The sequence below is a fragment of the Triticum dicoccoides genome, chromosome 7A, assembly GCF_002162155.2.
Source record: "Triticum dicoccoides isolate Atlit2015 ecotype Zavitan chromosome 7A, WEW_v2.0, whole genome shotgun sequence".
NCBI classification, from domain to species: domain Eukaryota; kingdom Viridiplantae; phylum Streptophyta; class Magnoliopsida; order Poales; family Poaceae; genus Triticum; species Triticum dicoccoides.
The window spans coordinates 81,695,457-81,714,751 of record NC_041392.1 but is presented as its reverse complement, the minus strand read 5'-3'; the positions used below and the strand labels follow the sequence as shown (position 1 = coordinate 81,714,751).

The following is a 19,295-nucleotide window of genomic DNA, read 5'->3' as shown; positions in this document are numbered from 1 at the left end:
TCCTAAGCTTTTAAAAAATCTATTTTGAGTACCACCCCATTCAAATTTTTCTGATGTAATTTGTGGACTGTTTCATGAAGGGTAACGACTCCATCTAGGCCGTGTCTGCCTTGCATAAAAGTTGTCTATGAAGGACGAATCACATGTTCAACAATCAAATTTAGCCTAATAGTTGCAACCTTCGTGAATATTTTAAAACCAACATTAAGGAGGCGGATAGGTCTATATTGTTGTGTCCTTTCGGCCTCATTAACCTTAGGTAATAAAATAACCTCACCGAAGTTTAAGAGAAACAATGCTAGTTATAAAAGCTTCTGCGATCGATGGATCTGCATCTTCCCCTTTCCCAGGTATTATAATACCTTAGTTAGCTTAGAACTATAGCTAGTACTTGGTGAATTAGACAGATCTCTGCAAGTTGTCTCACTATTCATCTCAGGGTGATTACTGAGACCATCTCGTGTTCGTTTCCTCTAATTCGTTCTCAGATCCTATCATGGTATTAGTAGCCACTTCTATCCTCGGAGGTGAATTGGTTCACATCAAGCAAGGGTTGGGATCTCTCCTAAAATCCCTCTATCTCAGTCTGAGCTATGGCGGCGGTAGACACCATCTAGTTGGTGGCAGAAGGGCGAAGTCATTGGCAAGGGATTCTAGATTTTCCTGGGTGAAGCTTTGGAGTTGTGTTCAATCTGGCCATGGGCACCCGCACAAAGCACAACGAGATCATTGAGTAGCTAGACATTTTGTGTCATGAGGTCACAACACTAGGGCTCAAGGAGGATAAAATCTAAGACCAAATTGATGAAGTCAATACTCGGTTGAGCAAGGTCGAGTCGCATGAGGTACAACTCAGCAAGCTGGAGGTAATCATGGAGAAAATTTTTGAGGTTCAAACAAAAATGTTCTCACACTATAAAACATGCCATCTCTTGTGACGAAAATCATTGTGATGGGGAAAGAACTATCATCTAAGATCATTTTCTATGACGGTGACCATCACAAGCTAATGGCCACCTAGAGCAGCCTCCCTCGGCATGTTGGGTGACAATTCGATCTGATATTATGTGACGCCGGTGAAGTGTCGCAAGTCACGTGCATATTCAGTTATTGTTTTGAGTGTCATAAAAAATGTTGGACGCGTTAGTGAAAGAAATATAAATAGAAAAATTACTAATTATTTTTCCAATTGAATTATTTTGTGGCATGTTCTTTGTTAATAGAAATTGCACTTAATGGAGATCGTGCAGTTCCCTCGTAAACAAAGGAATTGGGAACATCGGTACGATGACATAAGGTTGTGCTCGACTACCATGTTGCATAGAATAAGGATCGCGCGGTTCCCTCATAGACAAAGGAATTGGCAACAATGGTACTGTGACACAGAGTTTTGCTCGACTACCACATCACTGACAATGCAAGGTGAGAGGGCGCCATGGTGAGGCGACGTGCGCCTGCTGCACATTGAAGTGGTGTGTGATTGTGGGACAGTGAAGTAAGGGTGATTTTAAGTGAGATCTAGTTAATTATTGTGAGACATTCTAGCGAGATTTATTTGGTTTTCTCGATTAGGTGATGCAAATTATTATGCAATTTCATGTTTTGCAGGCAATGGGTAAAAAATGGATAACGGATTCAATCGAGATGACCCTGGAATACTCAAAAGGTTTTAAGTAGTTTATGCAACTCATGGTTGATAACAACAACGAATGTAAAAATATATTGTGCCCATGAAGTATGTGTAATAATTTGCTATGGCATGACATGATACAGACCTTATTGGTAGTCGCATACAAATCAATGTATGTCCATCACCTATATAAGGTGGGTCTATCATGGGGAAGTTGTGAGAAATGGTGAGTGCCATAGTACCGATCATGGTGGTTATGTATTTTTTTCTTTTCTTTTGAAAATGTATCCAACTTTTTTCCTTCACGTAGTATAGTACAACATAATATAATTTCATATTAGTATCTTTTATGAAACAAGTCATAATGGTTACATATGAAAGCGTTGTTCATATCGAGGCTTTGTTTGGCAATCAAGGAAATCCGTATGAAATTTGAGAGATGATCATATGTAATAGTTCAAATTTTTAGCAACAATGGAAATTTGACACAATCATGTGGATTAAATCTTTAAATTTAATGCATAGACTAGTCTCTACCCATGACTTAACTTTCTTGCATCATACACCCATGCGATCATTCACTAGTCAACCATATGTATATCTAAATCGTAATGTTTGTGTTGTGCACTAAATTGATGTGCACGTAGAAGAAATATTGAGCGGAGAAATATATATGCAATTTGTGCCATTTATAGATTCTTTAGAACATCCTTTAGAAGATACACAAGATCAAGACTCTGATGTCAGTGTTTGACCTTCTACACTGTGTCACATGGCAAGTCAAAATAGTGTGCGTAATATCATGACTTATAGTAAGATACGCTTTGATTATATAGCACTTAATGGATCATATATGTGACGTAGGTGTATATATTTTGGGCGAGGCATTATTAGTACAATTGAAATATGCATTCCTTGTCCACCGAAAGTATATTGACAATGGGATATGAAATTGGTAGCCTCGATATGTCATAAATCGGATATAATATTTCATATAGCAAATACATGTCACTAGCATTTATAGTCTTTTAATCATGTTTTACCATCAGAACAAGATTTTCTATATGGTGATGCTATAAATATCGTACCCTCCTCATCACCATCTCCATACAAACACTCTTTCGGTATCATACCTCTCATAGTTTTATCCAAACTCTCATAAGTTTTCCCCTAAAAAGCCTCAAATTTCCTCCATGAATCAAAGAGTCAACCAGGAGTGGAACCCCTCTGAGGTAGAGGGGGCGAGATCAATCATTGAACGTCTCAACAACTACTACAACAATGATGGCACCATCCATGAGAAGAACAAGAAGCATGATATCGTGTCCAATCTCAAAGCATGGTTCCCTAGGAAGACCATGCAACAGGTAACAGACTTGTATGATGATCTTGTTATGGAGATGCATATGTTGCAGTGTCCAAAGAAGGAGTACAACGGTTCCAATAGTGACCATGGTGTGATTTACACCGTGGATGGCCTTGTGAATAAAAACTTTGGATGGCAAGAGGAGGTTGTCATGGAAGGAATGGGTATTTTGTTTGGTCTTCCATTAGAGAGTATGCAAACCATGGAGATACAAGAAGAGGTGCAGATGGTGGAGGAGAACAAGGTGGTGTTGGAGAATAAGATGTGCATCCCTCAACCAGTGCTTGCACCACGTGCCAAGGGGTTTTGGACCCTAGAGGAACACAGGTTATTCATGTTTCATACTTCCTAATTATCCATGGGATTTAAAAAATTATTTCATTTCGATTATTCGCTTGGAGATGTCGGGTGTATTTTAATAGACAACATACTATTAACCATTATGTGGGTTTTCATTATCATGAATCGGAGGTTTATTTTTTATTTTTACTGTACTCATAGTGCCCATTTCACATTTACCAGAAACAATAGTACCAAGATGTATATTTTTTTGTGAATAACCGACTTTATTTCATTATTGTGCTTCCATTAATAAGTTAATACCACCAACTCTTATCCTTGCAACTAAAGATGGAGTAGTTAATTATATATTCATAGTAAAGAATGAAACTACTATTGCAAGTATTAACATGGTCTATTTATATCTATTATCAACATATGAGCATTTTAGTAATGAAATTCCTTATTCATTTATAATCATCTATTATCACATATTATATTATAACATCGTAAAAGATAAAAAGAGATGTCCTTTCCTAGCACAAGGGTTAACATTTGGTTACAAGTTTTAATACTCCAACTATTGCATTTTCAGCAATATATTAATGATCAATATGTCCTTGAAAGAATTAACCTAACTAGTTCATCTTGAACATGGTTATTCTAGGCTCTTTCTCCATGGGTTGAGTGTATGTGGTCGTGGAAAATGGAAGGAGATATCAAAGTACTTCGTCACTAGTAGGACTCCAGCCCAGATTTCGAGCCATGCACAGAAGTACTTCATGAGGCTACAGAGAAAAGGGTCAGGAAGCCAACGCTACAGCATCAATGATGTGGAGCTCGATGATGCTGGCCCATGGAAAATGGAGAATAGCTTTAATTTCTGGCAAGCACTCGCCTTGCAATCTACAATTGGTGGTGATAACAAAAATCCAAGTTTTGATTTGCAAACTCCTTCGAGTCCATTTGTCACCATGAACAATATAGTCTAGTTTGGAGTTGTGGTTCTTGAAGACAAGTAGTAGTATGTTGTGAGAATTATATGATGTTGTCGTCGTAGTAGGGGCTAGTGAACTTTGTTCCTACTAGTATACAAGTATTACTTAAACTTCCTTCAAAGTATTGTATGTGATATCATGTATAAGATGCTATGATTTAAATTATATTTGCATATGTGTTTGGAGAGTCAATAATATGTGTTGTTACTATTTACTATGGTTGTTGTATAAACATTGCAACTGAGATTGATGTGGTATTGGTACGAACATACCATTTTTCTCTGGGTGGGTCCTACATGTAAGGAGGTCTGACATCACAACGCTAATAGGCCAGTCAAGAAGGTGAAAACCAGCCTCATTAGTGAAAACCAGTGTCAACCAAGCTTGGGATTGATTCTTGAACGGATTGACAAGTTGGATGTGTGCATTAACTAGTTTTGTAGTTCAGGGTTGAGAGCAAATTGGTAAGTTGAGTATTGAAAAGTGAACTAATCTCATTTGGAAATGTTTATTTGAACTACATATACTGAATATACATGTTCATGTTTTCTAAAGAACATATATACCTTTTCCACCTCCATGGAGGCTTCAAGAAAAAAAAATGAAGGCTAAAGAGAAGCTTTATTTTTTAGACGAAGCGGGCATTTTGCCTATTAGACTTTAGTACATGTTTCAATTCTATTGGACTGTAGAGTACAAACACAATAGAATCTTGAAATGCCGCTACAGAGGCCAACTGGAGCCCTAGAGCCAGAGAGAAGTTTGCGCTTGAGAAGCAAGCCTTTGAAAAAAAACATTGTTTCGAGAAAAGTCGAACCCTTCTTAAGTTTTTATTGGTATTTAGAAAAACTACAATGTCAATCTAGGGTTGAGAAACAAACCCACGAACACCAAAAATTGGTTCCTTTATTTGGATATTCAGATAAAATGTAGGGTACTGACTGAATTTCCACTCCATGCACAGAAGTACTTCATTAGGCTATAGAGCAAAGGGCCAGGAAGAGAAGCTTTATTTTGGAGACAGAGTGGGCATTTCGCCTATTACACTTTAGTACATGATTGAATTCTATTGGGCCATAGAGTATAAACACAATAGAATCTTGGAATGCGACTACAGAGGCCAACTGGATCCCTAGAGCCAGCGAGAAGTTTGCGCTTCAGAAGCAAGCCTTTGAAAAAAACATTGTTTCAAGAAAATTCGATCCCTTCTTACGTTCTTATTGGTCTTTAGAGAAACTATAAGACAATCTAAGGTTAAGAAACAAACTCACCAACACCAAAAATGGTTTTTTATTAGGATATCCCTAAACCTAAATCCTAAAAATAAAATGTAAGGTAATGGCCGAATTTCCACTCCTTGGGATACAAAATTCCTACACTCCACGATTTATGCACGACTTCTGCAAAAACTAGCAATGGCCAATAATTTTTCCAAGACCTCATCAAGCGTACACCATCAAAGATGGTAGGGTAGTTGGAACAGAAACCCGAAAAACAATGTTTACAATGTATACAAAAGCAACACTAGGTGTAGCCTATGATGTCAGCTTTTCACTACTTTGTCGAAGTGCCCTTTTTTCATTTTTACGCAATAGTCCTACAATGTCTAAGGCATCAACATGCATGCACACCAGATGCAATGGGTTCTAGCATCGCCACCGAACACATATGTAGCATACCCACCTCGGCCAAGGTCTTAACTTGAACAAACAGAAGAATCCCTCTGGTGTGTCCAAAATCTCAGACCGAAAATGATACCAACTAAAGATTGAAGAAACAGAAAGTCTTTTAGAAAACATACAATGTACATTTTTGCTTCCTCTGCATTTATCACTATTGAGAAGACAAAGTGGCGTATGAGATAAGCACCTAAACAACAAGCTGATCAATATTTGCTAGCCGACAGATGGACTGAAGTCCTTGCGGCCGAAGAGTATGAACTCGAACGCCCCTCCAAGAGCTACCCAAAGCACAGGTTGCTACCCCGATTAGAGGAGGAAGCACCTAAACCTACATCACCAGTGCATGATGCGGCCGACCGGCCACCTCGTGGCCGCGACAGAGAGGCCTCTCGGCCCTCCACTCAAACCGCACCCCGGCACCGCTCAAAAAATACCAAGGCACGGGAAAATGCACCAGACCTGCGAGATATATTGGAGGACAATGCAAGGAAAACAACATCGATCTACGGATCGCGTGGGTGCCCCACGGCACGAGACGGTAATCGTCACTCCGGATACAGTAAATCCGGCCGGGCCGAACACAGTAGACAAAGCTTGTTTGAGCTGTGTCGTGATATAGCCCAACACAGAGGCACCGCACACCCACTATGCTTCACAGATGAAGTAATGGATCATCAAATCCCCGAGGGTTTCAAACCCGTGAACATCGAATCATACGATGGCACAACAGATCCTGCGGTATGGATCGAGGACTATCTCCTTCATATCCACATGTCCCGCGGTGATGACCTACACGCCATCAAATACCTCCCACTCAAGCTTAAAGGACCAGCTCGGCATTAGCTTAACAGCTTGCCAGTAGAATCAATTGGTTGTTGGGAGGACCTGGAAGCCGCATTCCTTGACAATTTCCAGGGCACTTATGTGCGACCACTAGACGCCGATGACCTAAGCCACATAATTCAGCAGCCAGAGGAATCGCCAGATAATTCTGGACACGGTTCCTAACAAAGAAAAATCAAATCGTCGACTGTCCGGACGCAGAGGCCCTAGCGGCCTTCAAGCATAATATCCGTGATGAGTGGCTTGCCCAGCACCTTGGACAGGAAAAGCTGAAATCTATGGCAGCACTCACGACACTCATGACCCACTTTTGTGCGGGAGAAGACAGCTGGCTGGCTCGTAGCAATAACATGACCAAGAGCCCTGGTAATTCGGACACCAAGGACAACAGTGGCAGGTTGCGTCGTAACAAGCAAAAGCGCCACATTAACAGCGACAATGCTGAGGATACGGCAGTTAATGCCGAATTCAGAGGCTCTAAACCCGGTCAGTGGAAAAAGGCATTCAAAAGAAATACTCCAGGCCCGTCCAGTTTGGACCGAATACTCGACCGCTCGTGCCAGATACATGGCACCCCCGAAAAGCCAGCCAATCACACCAAGAGGGATTGTTGGGTGTTCAAGCAGGCCGGCAAATTAAATGCCGAAAACAGAGACAAGGGGCTACATAGCGATGACGAGGAGGAGCCCCGCCGCCGAACATTAGTGGACAGAAGGGCTTCCCCCCACAAGTGCGGACGGTGAACATGATATACACAACCCACATCCCCAAGAGGGAGCGGAAGCGTGCGCTAAGGGACGTATACGCGATGGAGCCAGTCGCCCCAAAGTTCAACCCGTGGTCCTCCTGCTCGATCACTTTTGATCGAAGGGACCACCCCACTAGCATCCGTCATGGCGGATTCGCCGCATTGGTTCTAGACCCAATTATTGACGGATTTCACCTCACTAGAGTCCTTATGGATGGCGGCAGTAGCCTGAACCTGCTTTACCAGGATACAGTGCGAAAAATAGGCATCGATCCCTCGAGGATTAAACCCACTAAAACGACCTTTAAAGGCGTCATGCCAGGTGTAGAGGCCAACTGTACAGGCTCAGTCACACTTGAAGTGGTCTTCAGATCTCCGGATAATTTCCGAAGCGAGGAGTTAATCTTTGACATAGTCCCGTTCCGCAGTGGCTATCACGCACTGCTTCGGTGAACCGCATTTGCCAAGTTCAATGCGGTACTGCACTACGCATACCTTAAGCTCAAGATGCCAGGCCCTCGAGGAGTCATTACGGTCAATGGAAACACCGAACGCTCTCTCCAAATGGAGGAGCATACGGCGGCTCTCGCAGCGGAAGTACAAAGCAGCCTCTCAATGCAATTTTCCAGTCCGGACACCGTCAAGCGCGCCCGGAGTAACCTACAACAAGACCGCCTAGCACGTTCCGAGAAAGCGTAGCAATGCGGCCCCAACCCCAGCCCTCGCGAACTTGCGAAACCAGTGTTGCGCGTACACAACTATGCTCTGGAAATACCATGGGCACAGGGGGGCACCATCACGGCACGCCCAAAACACGGCTTAAACCGCACTATGGGCTGCCGATTTCTTCATTTTCTCTTACTTTCAGGACTCCATTCCTCGAAAGGCCTAACCGGCAGTACAATTTCCGCACAAACGATGCAAGAACCAGGGAAGCAGAAAGCTACGCCACATTATGGAACTCCCAGGTGGTCTCTATAACGAGCAGTATACCTGTTTCGCATACCATTCCGCAGCCTGCCCCTGGAAAGGACATGTTAAATAGTCCCACCTTTTGCTTATCACACTATTTGTATCGTTCTTCTTTGATCGCAGCTTTTTCAAATAAACAATGCATAGCTTTTGTCTATTATTGCATTACTCTTTTTTACGAATATATGTTCATTAATGACATGTTGCACCCGTACACTTTGGTACGGCCAATACGCCAGGGGCTTAAGTACCCCACAATATGGTGTGAGAAGTCCGAACACTTTCACAAGTGCAGCACCCCGAACTTATAGCATTATATGCATTGGCTCCGAATCATGTCTTGGGTCAATAGTTGGGTTTGCCCGGCTCCTATGTTTTGGTGCCTTACGTTCCGCTATATCGGCTAAGGTAGCACTAGGAGAACTACTGCGATTGTGCCCCAGTTGAGTTGGGCTAAGCAGCTCAGTAGAGAAAGCTAAAACTGACCATCATGATGAGGCGCGAGCTGGTCGCTGTTCGAGAGGTTTTCGAGTCCCTAAAGACTTATGCCGCTTAGAGCGAGGAGTCGTCTTTTTCCAGCCTAGGCGTGGATAGCGCCCCGAACTCGGTCTTCCGAATACTAGGGGCTTCGCCGAAATTTAAAATTATAGAATTCTGTGGCTAAGTGAGAGTGTTCAAGCATTATAGTCTGATTGCCTTGTTCGTTGTGCTGAGCGCCTCCCTCGAAGGACCCAAAAATGGGAAAAAGAGCGCTCAGGTTTATCCCGAACACCCCAGCACTAGTGGCATGGGGGCAGAAGCCGACGACTCGCCATCTCTCAAACTTGATAAACGGCCGCACAGAAGGTAATATTTTAAATTCAAATGCGTTGCTTAGCGCATATGAACAAGTTTTCAGCGCACAGGACAAAACGAGCGAGTTTACTCAAAAATTACATCCCTGGAGCATTCATCCGCCATAAGGCGGGCACCCTTCAGAACGCCCTCATAATACATCTCGGGCTTGCGATGCTCTTTGCCCGGCGGTGGCCCGTCCTTCACAAGCTTCTCAGCATCCAGCTTGCCCCAGTGCACTTTCGCCCGGGAAAGCGCCCTACGGGCACCCTCGATGCATACGGAGCGCTTGATGACTTCGAGCCTTGGACAGGCCTCAACCAGCTGCCTCACCAGCCCAAAGTAGCTCCCAGGCATGGCCTCCCCAGGCCACAGCCGGACTATGAGGCCCTTCATGGCCTGTTCGGCCACCTTATGGAGCTCGACCAGCTGCTTCAGCTGGTCGCTCAAGGGCACCGGGTGTCCGGCCTCGGCATACTGAGACCAGAACACCTTCTACGTCGAGCTCCCCTCCTTGGCTCGGTATAAGGCGGCGGCATCCGACACGCTACGGGGCAAATCTGCGAATGCTCCTGGAGAGCTCCGGATTCGGGTAAGTAACAAGTAACTCACTTTCACATGTTTGCTTTGCATAAAGAATGCCTTACCCCCCGCTATCTTTTTCATCGCCTCCACCTCCTGGAGGGCCTTTTGGGCTTCGGCCTTGGCAGACTTGGCATTTTCGATGGTCGCCGCGAGCTCGGACTCTCGCGTATTCGAGTCAAGCTCCAAACTCTCATGTTTTTACATGAGAGCATGGAGCTCTTGCCTCACCTCGCCAACCTGCACCTCATACTTCTCCCACTCAGTGCGCTCCGTGGCCGCCCTCTTCTCGGCCTCGGACAGCGCTTGCTTAAGGGTCGCCACCTCAGTTGTGGCCCCTATAATAGCCACGTTAATCCTGTCATTTTTTGCAATCACACCTTTTATATATTTAAATAAGGTATCTCTTACCTTCCTTCTCCTCGAGCTGCTGCTTGGCAAGGCCGAGCACTTGCTCGGACTGCTCAAGGTTCTGCTTCAGCATGCCCACCTCCGCAGTCAGTGCGGTGGACGCTAGCAGTGAAGCCTGCATACGCATATTGACTTACTTTTGTTAGACTCCTGTGAATGTTATTAGATCCTCTATTCGTCTTTTCTTTTCGAACGCCGAACAGAGCATCAGGGGCTACTTTCTATGCGGTAATATTTTTACATATTCTTTACTTACCTCAAAGCCTATTAGAAGGTTGGCACATGCTTCAGTCAGTCCGCTCTCACTACAAGAAATATGTCAACTTATGACCTTCTGTCAGTGACCCTCGAAGAATTGGTCATAAATTTATGACCATTTTAGACCAATTGGTCAAAAGCTGTTCAGGGGGCTCCAAACCCTAAACCATTGCGACCATTTTGGTCAGAAAGGTCGTAATTTCCTTACACGAAATGATCACAAAGCAAACAGTGCTAGTCTGCTGCCTTATTTCTAGTTGTTAATGACCAGTATAGATGGTCATAGCCTTGTAGATTGTGGTGGGTTGTGATGACTAGGCGCCATCTCATCAGTTTTGCCTATGTGTCATGTCCATGTGGCAGTTTTTGCCCTAGGCTGTGAAGCAACCTATATTTCTATCATTCCCAAAATTCCCAAAAAAATCTCATAAATTCTTTGGGGCATATCTTCATCAAATATGTAAAAATCCTTCCTTGCCTAGTTCAAAACTAATTCAACAATATTCATTTTCCTATTCTGTCCACAACAACACTTTATGAAGGAAGTGCTATTTATATATTCTTGATTGCCCTCGGAATTTTTGGGCACTCTTTTCTATCCAAATCATTACCGCATGACAAAATTCAGCTCCATTTGCCTAGCAAATCTTCTTCGGCAAATTTCCAAAGTTTTTGTCCACCTAGAAGCATTGTGAAGGAAGTACCTTTTTTATATCTCTAAATGACATGAAATTTATACAGTTCCTTCATATGTCCAAATTATCACCCTCCAAATTGCAGCTCAGTCAAATCATCTATGTGAGCCCAGGTTCAATTTATATTTTATGGCCAAATTGGCACGTTGCAAAGCAAGTGTTATATAGACCCCTCCTATTACCCTCAAACTTTTCGGGCACTCTTCCATACCCAAATCATTGCCACATGATAATATTCAGCTCAATTTTCCTAGTAAATCTTTCTCCGGAAATTTCCAAAGTTTCTACCACGAGAGAAGCTTTGTGAAGTAAGTACTAGCTAGGCTTACCCAAATGATCTGAAAATTTACTAGCGCATGACCATACCTAAGTAACTTACCTACACCAATTTTGAGCTCATTTCATTCATCCAATCTCTCTCACTAGTTTTCCCAAGTTTCTGTCCATAGAAGAGCATTGTGAAGGAAGTACTACTTTGGCATGTTCAAATGGTATCAATTTTCTACAATGCTTTCCTATGCCCAAATAACCATCCTTCACAAAATTTCAGCTCACTCCATTCATTATTTTGAGCCCAGCTTCAACATTCATATTTTTGTCCAGCGTGGTACTTTGCAAAGCAAGTACCACCTAGGATCCTCCTTTTGAGCTCAACATTTGTGAAGACATTCTCCTTAGTAGATGATCATCCTCAGCCAAAACTCACGCCCATTGGCCATGTGCATTTCCCGTACCGCTAATCAAACACTTTGCTGCTAATTCATGTTTGAGCATCGATCGGTCTCCTCGTGAGAATCTTATGTTGTAATTTTCTTCCTAGCACCAACCTGGGGAGTGCCCAACCCACTAGACATGCCTAGGCCTCCCAAAACACATGGCAACATTACGGTCACGCGGTGACCACGCGACGGGCATACGAGTTTACGCGCTCTAGAGTTGGGGCCCTCGGCCACCGTCCAAACCTCGACGTATCGCCACCAAACCATGTATTTGTGATTAAATGGGTCCTTATGTACCTAGAAATGATTTTTGTAAAAAATAAATAGCAAACTATGAGGCAGCTGCAGTTCAAATTTGACCCGCTTCCACCTGAATCGGCGGAAATTTGTCTTTTTCACGAGAGGTGGATCAAAACTTTTTACACCCAACCATTTTGTCAATTGTGCATTAAATATGTCCTAGTATTTTAGAAAATTGATTTGGTCCAATTTTGCAACAATTATTTGGTAGTTCCTTCACAAAAAAACCTCCTTTCGGGCACTCGGAAAATGAAAAATGGTTTTTTCGTCCAAAGAAAATGAAAACTTCCTTAGGCAACATTGTTTGCCATTCCAATATGCACCCTTGTGCACAATATGAGATCATTTGAACAAACTATGCCACGAATGTGGCCATAAGATTGATCATTTGGCTTGAAAGCCATGAATCTTCAGAGATGATAGCTCATTTCTGAGAACACTTTTTTAAAATAATTGCCGTATTACAAGTTTGTTATTTTTCTTGGGAACTTGGCCACATGTAATGACACAATGTGAAGGTTTCCCAATTTTTTGATTTTTTTTGAATTTTTTATGCCCGTTTCAAAATGCGGTCAAAACGGCGGGCTTGACCGTTCCTAGCTAGTGGTTGAATCTTGGAAAACTTTTGGTGTTTCTCTGATTAAATAGATACTTATGTACCTAGAAATGATTTTTGTAAAAAATAAATAGCAAACTATGAGGCAGCTGCAGTTCAAATTTGACCCGCTTCCAACTGAATCGGCGGAAATTTGTCTTTTTCACGAGAGGTGGATCAAAACTTTTTACACCCAACCATTTTGTCAATTGTGCATTAAATATGTCCTAGTATTTTAGAAAATTGATTTGGTCCAATTTTGCAACAATTATTTGGTAGTTCCTTCACAAAAAAAACCTCCTTTTGGGCACTCGGAAAATGAAAAATGGTTTTTTCGTCCAAAGAAAATGAAAACTTCCTTAGGCAACATTGTTTGCCATTCCAATACGCACCCTTGTGCACAACATGAGATCATTTGAACAAACTATGCCACAAATGTGGCCATAAGATTGATCATTTGGCTTGAAAGCCATGAATCTTCAAAGATGATAGCTCATTTCTGAGAATACTTTTTTAAAATAATTGCCGTATTACAAGTTTGTTATTTTTCTTGGGAACTTGGCCACATGTAATGACACAATGTGAAGGTTTCCCAATTTTTTGATTTTTTTTGAATTTTTTATGCCCGTTTCAAAATGCGGTCAAAACGGCGGGCTTGACCGTTCCTAGCTAGTGGTTGAATCTTGGAAAACTTTTGGTGTTTCTCTGATTAAATAGATACTTATGTACCTAGAAATGATTTTTGTAAAAAATAAATAGCAAACTATGAGGCAGCTGCAGTTCAAATTTGACCCGCTTCCAACTGAATCGGCGGAAATTTGTCTTTTTCACGAGAGGTGGATCAAAACTTTTTACACCCAACCATTTTGTCAATTGTATATTAAATATGGACTAGTATTTTAGAAAATTGATGGAGTCCAATTTTGCAACAAATATTTGGTAGGTTCTTTAAAAAAACCTATTTTTGCCACTCGGAAAATGATTAAAAATAGCTACAAAGATCAGAAATGCATACAAATTAGTCCTTATCCATGAAATGTGGTCTAACTCTAGTGAAAATTTGTGTGATGCCCTTTTGCAATATATTTTTGATAGCTACTTCACAAAATCAATGAATTTTTAGTACTTGGAAACTACTTAAATCAATGGTTTTTCCAAACCAATCAAAACTCTTCCCACGGATCGATGACATGGCGCCCATCCATCCATCCATCCATCTCTCCATCCCACATCCATCCATCCATCCATCTATCTACAGAAAAAAAGAAAAAAAACTGAAAAGGAGATACCCCACCCGCAGCCCAAACCCTAGCTCTGATTCCCCATCTCCTCGCCGCCGCCGCCCCCTCCCAAACCAGTCCTCCGCCTCATCCCCCTCCTCTCCCCAATCCCATCCCTCCCTCATCTCCCACATCGCTGCCGCCACCGATCCAAACCTCGCCGGCCGGTGGCCTCTCCCTCTCCTCCCACCTTAGGCAGAGCCACCACCCACCCATCTCTCTCTCCTCCCACCTCAGGCAACCCCTCTTTCGCTCGTCTCTCCCTCTCCCATGCACCATTCCTGTCTGCCACAACCACCTACAGATCCCGCTTGATTCTGGCATCCTCCGGCATCGCCAAGCCTACCCACAGCTTCCTCTCGCTACACTCCCTCTTCACCACCGCGTCGATTTGCTTTACCCCGCCTCATGTGGTCGCCCGCATCACTTCCTCCTGCTAGGGTTTCGGTGGTGCTGTGGACTTCTTCGTTGCGCATGGCTGAGATGAACATCCTCGGCGGTGGTGGCGGTGCGCGTGAGATCCTCCTACAAGGCCGCCGCCGAATCAGCTCCTCTCTGCCGGTGGATCCTCGCCTCTCCGACAAGGTCGCCACCGGACCCCCTCCTCTTCGACAACAACGCCTCCGGATCCGCTCGTCCTCGACAACGATGGCACTGAGGAGCACCAGGAGCTTCGGATCAGGTAACTTATTATCTCCCTCTCTCCCTCCCGTAGGGCATGGAAGCAGTACCTACTTTGGATCAGGGCTTTACATATAACTCTGATGCAGCCGACTTCCATTTTGCGATATAACTAATCATGTTGTTTTCTATTCTTGTTGTGTAGTGTGCCAAGCTCAGTTTGGTCCTTGCCAGTGAGCCTGCTATTCAGTACCTCGGTTTCTTATGTTCAGTGTTTTTTTAGCTCTCCCGCTCATGGTGCGTGAATTTTCTTTGCGATTTAAGGACCTCAACTGCCCAAGAAGATCCGCGCTCTCGCGTCCTTCAAGGAATACACCTTTGCTGCATACGGAAGCAATATCGCGGTTTTTAAACAGACCGATCTAGTAAGGGAATTGTTGTGTTTAGGATAGCTGAATTAGTCTTATCAGTCATGTTAGCTATTAGCAGTCAAGGCCTTGCATGCTGATGATTCATTGATGTAACAGTTGGGCATTGATCCATTTTGAAAGTAGTCTTAAGTGTTGATTCATTGCTGGAACAGTTGGGCATTATTCCATTTTGAAAGTAGTCTGTCTAAGTGTTGATTCATTGTTTGGTGCCTGCTGAATGAAATTATTATCGGCTACTTATTCCAAACTTCCAGAATTGAGTTCCTGACCAGAAAATACCTTTGTATCAGATGTACTTGTAGATCTCTTGTGAAATCAGATGTTGATTGTGGATTAATAGGTGCACTTGTAATGTTCTGCGAAACAGCATGTTTGATTGTGTGGTTATACAAAAAAAGATAAATTGTGGGAACTTTCAGTTTCTATATTAGCTCCTTTTGCTTATTTTTACAGCACATAAAAACAAACTTGTTGTGCCTGGGTTTGTGGATCTTAAAAAAAATCACCTATGCTTTCCTTGCTCATACAAAACGCCCAACTGTAGTTCTTGTAAATACAAGCGTGCATACCATCGGCACCTTAACCAAAAAGAAAAGGCTCTAGCCACTTCTTATGACAAGAAAAATAGAAGTGCCCCTAAATTTAAACATATTCCTCTTTACTGAAAACTCATTGTTCTTTTCTAAACTATTGCAAAAGTCGAGCAGTGGAACTGATTATATAAATTTTATATTGTCTTGGTAGCTTCACTCGTGTCTGCCACTGATTGGTTTCTGCTTAACCCATGTGCAGAGGACGTGTACAAGAATCTGAAGAAGAACGGCAGCGGGGGGCAGGAGCCGGAGGCGACCGGCGTGACGCCGGCTGTGTACGGCGGCGACCACAAGCTCTCCGGTGAGTCGGCTCCATCTTCTAGCCCTAGCGCCCTATTTTCTGCTCCTATATTATGCTCTGTTGGTTTAGAACACTGGCAGCAGTAGCCTACCATGTATATGTACTAAACAGCAGGATTTCAATCACCTTTTGTACACTAGCAGCTTGCTTACACAGTTGTCATGTTTGCTTGTGGTAGCCATTATGTGGCTGAATCATGTCTGTGTCTACTAATCATCAGTTAATAGCATTTGGCTTCTTTGTGATGGTCTGGGACTATTTTATGGTGATGTGGATATACTTTCTGATTTAAAGTTACTAATATGTGGTCTGGTGTCATATTATGGTATAATATTCTTTGTTTTGACTCTTTCTCTGGTGCGAGGAAATTGTGAGTAGACATCAATGATGCCTACTTGCTTGGCTGCTACAGTGATGCATGCGCCGGTCAAGCAAGCACACATGCATATACGTACATGTTGGGATAGTAGCAGATATTCCCTCTGTTCCTGCTATATACCTACTTGCTTGGTTTGCAAAATGTTGTGGTGAATCATGAAATCTACAACGTATGTCAGACTTTAGAGATGCCATTTGGCATTGATGAGAAGATATTTCATATTCTGAGCACAATTTTTTGCATTTCATACCGATAGTTGCCAAACTATAAATTGTTATAGCCTTTTTTCTTGCTGTCCATGCATGCTTATATGTTTGAGGGTCAAGTGATGAGAATAAACCATCAACAATATGATGGAGCTATGCTGCTTTGATTCTTAGTATTTAAGTCTCTGATGATACCTCAACACCCTGATATGTTTGTGGCTTTCTATGATGTCCACATACTGAAGGAAGTCCTACTATCTTCACAACAAATATAATTTTTCTTGAATGAGTTTATAAATTGAACTATCTCCACAACAAAGATACTTACCATTTGTAGTTCCAATCTAAAATGTTGCCTGATTTCATTTGTGGTTCAAGTGATGATGAGAAACTGCAACAACATGACAGGAGTTACCTTCCTGTGATTCGTAGTTTAAAGTCTGATGATTTCTTACCTTCAATTAACCGTTGTCTTGTGAAATGCGCTCACGTTCTTGTTTTCTTATGAATTGCTTGATGCAATTTCTAAGTCTGGTGTTCTTGAATAAATTGCAGCAATATGACAGGGCCATGTTTTGTACTAGTTTTCTGTTTGATTTCTCTATCCAAAATTTTCCTTTGCCTTCTGTTTTGCAATCTTGTTTCACTTGTCTTCTCTGACTTCTACCATGATCATTTCCGAATGTGTTGTCTTAACTACCAATGATCACTTCTTTTGATCATGATCATGGCTGTTACCTCACCATGCCATTTACTAGCTATTACCATCAAGGAAACTCGAAGTATTTAATAACCAGAAAGCTTATGGTTTGGTCGGATTAAGGATGTAAAGAAAACGAATTTTGTCGCTATTGAAAATTGTATTTGTTGTTGACAATGCTGCGTACATAGAATACCTAATTGTCTTATGTAACTTAATTTCCTTGCATTTTCAACTCTGATTTTGAACGACTAAAGTTACTCCCATGAACAATTTTGCTAAACATTTATCACATCTTGGATCTGCTCTACTGCTTACATTAGTGTTGCCATTCAAGTTGTTTGGTTCTGGTCTCACCAGCAGTACAATCTAATGCTGCTTTATGTTCACTCTCTTACAGGAGCTCCCTGCCTATTCTTTCTGGAGTGTGAAGCCGTGAAGCCAAGCAAGCTGTGAAGCCCTATTTAGCAAAGAGTTTTTGATCTGTCTGACTGTAAATTGTAATATTGTAACAGATTGGAAAAGACTAATGTAGTGTTATTTGATGAATTATATTTGTCCTGTCCTATTTGAAATAGTGATTGTGTATGTTAAAAATATATGAAATGGAAACATGACCAGCGGGACCAATTTATGTCCCACTTATGAATATAATCTGAGAAATTCTGAAATTTTTGACATGTGGGACCACCATCTGACTAGTGGGACCAGCTCTAAAATAAATGATTGAAACATAGAAAATCAATTGATGGTAAGAAGGCCACGGCCCAACAATAAAAAAGGCTACAATAATGGGCTTGGCCCAGGAACCCAATCAAAATTTGATGGAAAAAAAACACAAATAGGCTAAATTAATGGGCTCGGCCCATGTAAAATGCCGAATCGGACCGGGCTGAATCTTGTGCCACATCAGCTTGCCACGCTGGATGCCTATGTGGCCTGGGGAGGTTGCTAGTGACCAAAACGCCACAGTAGATATATTTTGGTCATAAACGTCTACGACCTTCTCACAGAGAAGGTCGCTATAGTCAGTTTACGACCGCCAACTTTTGATCTTCTGTTTTTGGTCACAAAAAGGTCGTAAATGGAAATTTGTGACCTTTCAGTGACCAATAGTCAAGGTCACAAGTTGACATATTTCTTGTAGTGTCTTGGCGGACTGAACCTTCTGGATCACCGCACTCATAATAGTGCGGCGCTCCTCGTCGATGGAGGCGCCATTAAGCACCTCCAGCAAATTGTTCGGCGCCTCCGGTTGGACGGAGGTCACCGGCTCGGTAGGCTTGCTCCTCTTGGAAGGAGGCTGCCTGCCGGAGTCCGGAACCGTTAAAGGTTCCGACGCGGTGTCCGGCTCAAAGCCGGACTTGGAGCCCTTGGGGGTTCTATCCCCTTTACGCCTAGAGTCTGGGAGGTCGCCTTGCGGCGCCTCCAGGACAACCTCCTCCTGGCTTGGAACCTGTTGGGACAACACCTCGGCGTCGTCCATAGGGCGGGGGGAGGTAGCCGTCGGAAGCGAATTCACATCCGACGAATCCAGGGAACCGCTCGATGACACGTCGAGCCGGTCTTTGGGTGGACTGCATAATCATGTTCGACATAAGGAAAAGCTGTGCAATGAAGGAATACTATGAATCACTCTGGTATCCGGATACTTACGATTTCGCCAGGGGCTTGGCCCTGAGTGGCCACACCTCTTCGCCGTCGTCGTCGTTGGTGTAGTAGTCCGGAGGAAGGGTGTTCCCCTTCTTGGACCCTTCGGCCTCCTGCGGCCTTCCTTTTCTTCCCTCCCCCCACTGGAGGGGGAGAGGTCTCTTCTTCCTCCTCCTCGTCTTCACGGGAGGAGTGCGTCTCGGAGTCTTCGGATGATGAATC

The 19,295-nt window shown here is 42.9% G+C and overlaps 1 protein-coding gene and 3 non-coding genes across 4 annotated transcripts; all 4 read left to right on the top strand.

Annotated features, from left to right (window-relative positions):
- The first annotated feature begins 2,771 nt into the window (after positions 1–2,771).
- LOC119334279 lies at positions 2,772–4,452 on the top strand. Its single transcript, XM_037606875.1, has 2 exons — positions 2,772–3,323; positions 3,943–4,452. The coding sequence occupies exons 1-2, from the start codon at positions 2,824–2,826 to the stop codon at positions 4,265–4,267; spliced, it is 825 nt and encodes a 274-aa protein (XP_037462772.1). The 5' UTR covers positions 2,772–2,823; the 3' UTR covers positions 4,268–4,452.
- A 12,202-nt stretch (positions 4,453–16,654) lies between these two features.
- On the top strand, positions 16,655–16,751 carry LOC119334856. Its single transcript, XR_005161610.1, has one exon. It is a non-coding gene; the product is annotated as a small nucleolar RNA R64/Z200 family (small nucleolar RNA).
- An 84-nt stretch (positions 16,752–16,835) lies between these two features.
- LOC119334845 lies at positions 16,836–16,919 on the top strand. The gene has a single exon (XR_005161601.1). It is a non-coding gene; the product is annotated as a small nucleolar RNA Z199 (small nucleolar RNA).
- Positions 16,920–17,093: 174 nt separating this feature from the next.
- Positions 17,094–17,172, top strand: LOC119334849. Its single transcript, XR_005161604.1, has one exon. It is a non-coding gene; the product is annotated as a small nucleolar RNA Z199 (small nucleolar RNA).
- Positions 17,173–19,295: the final 2,123 nt, after the last annotated feature.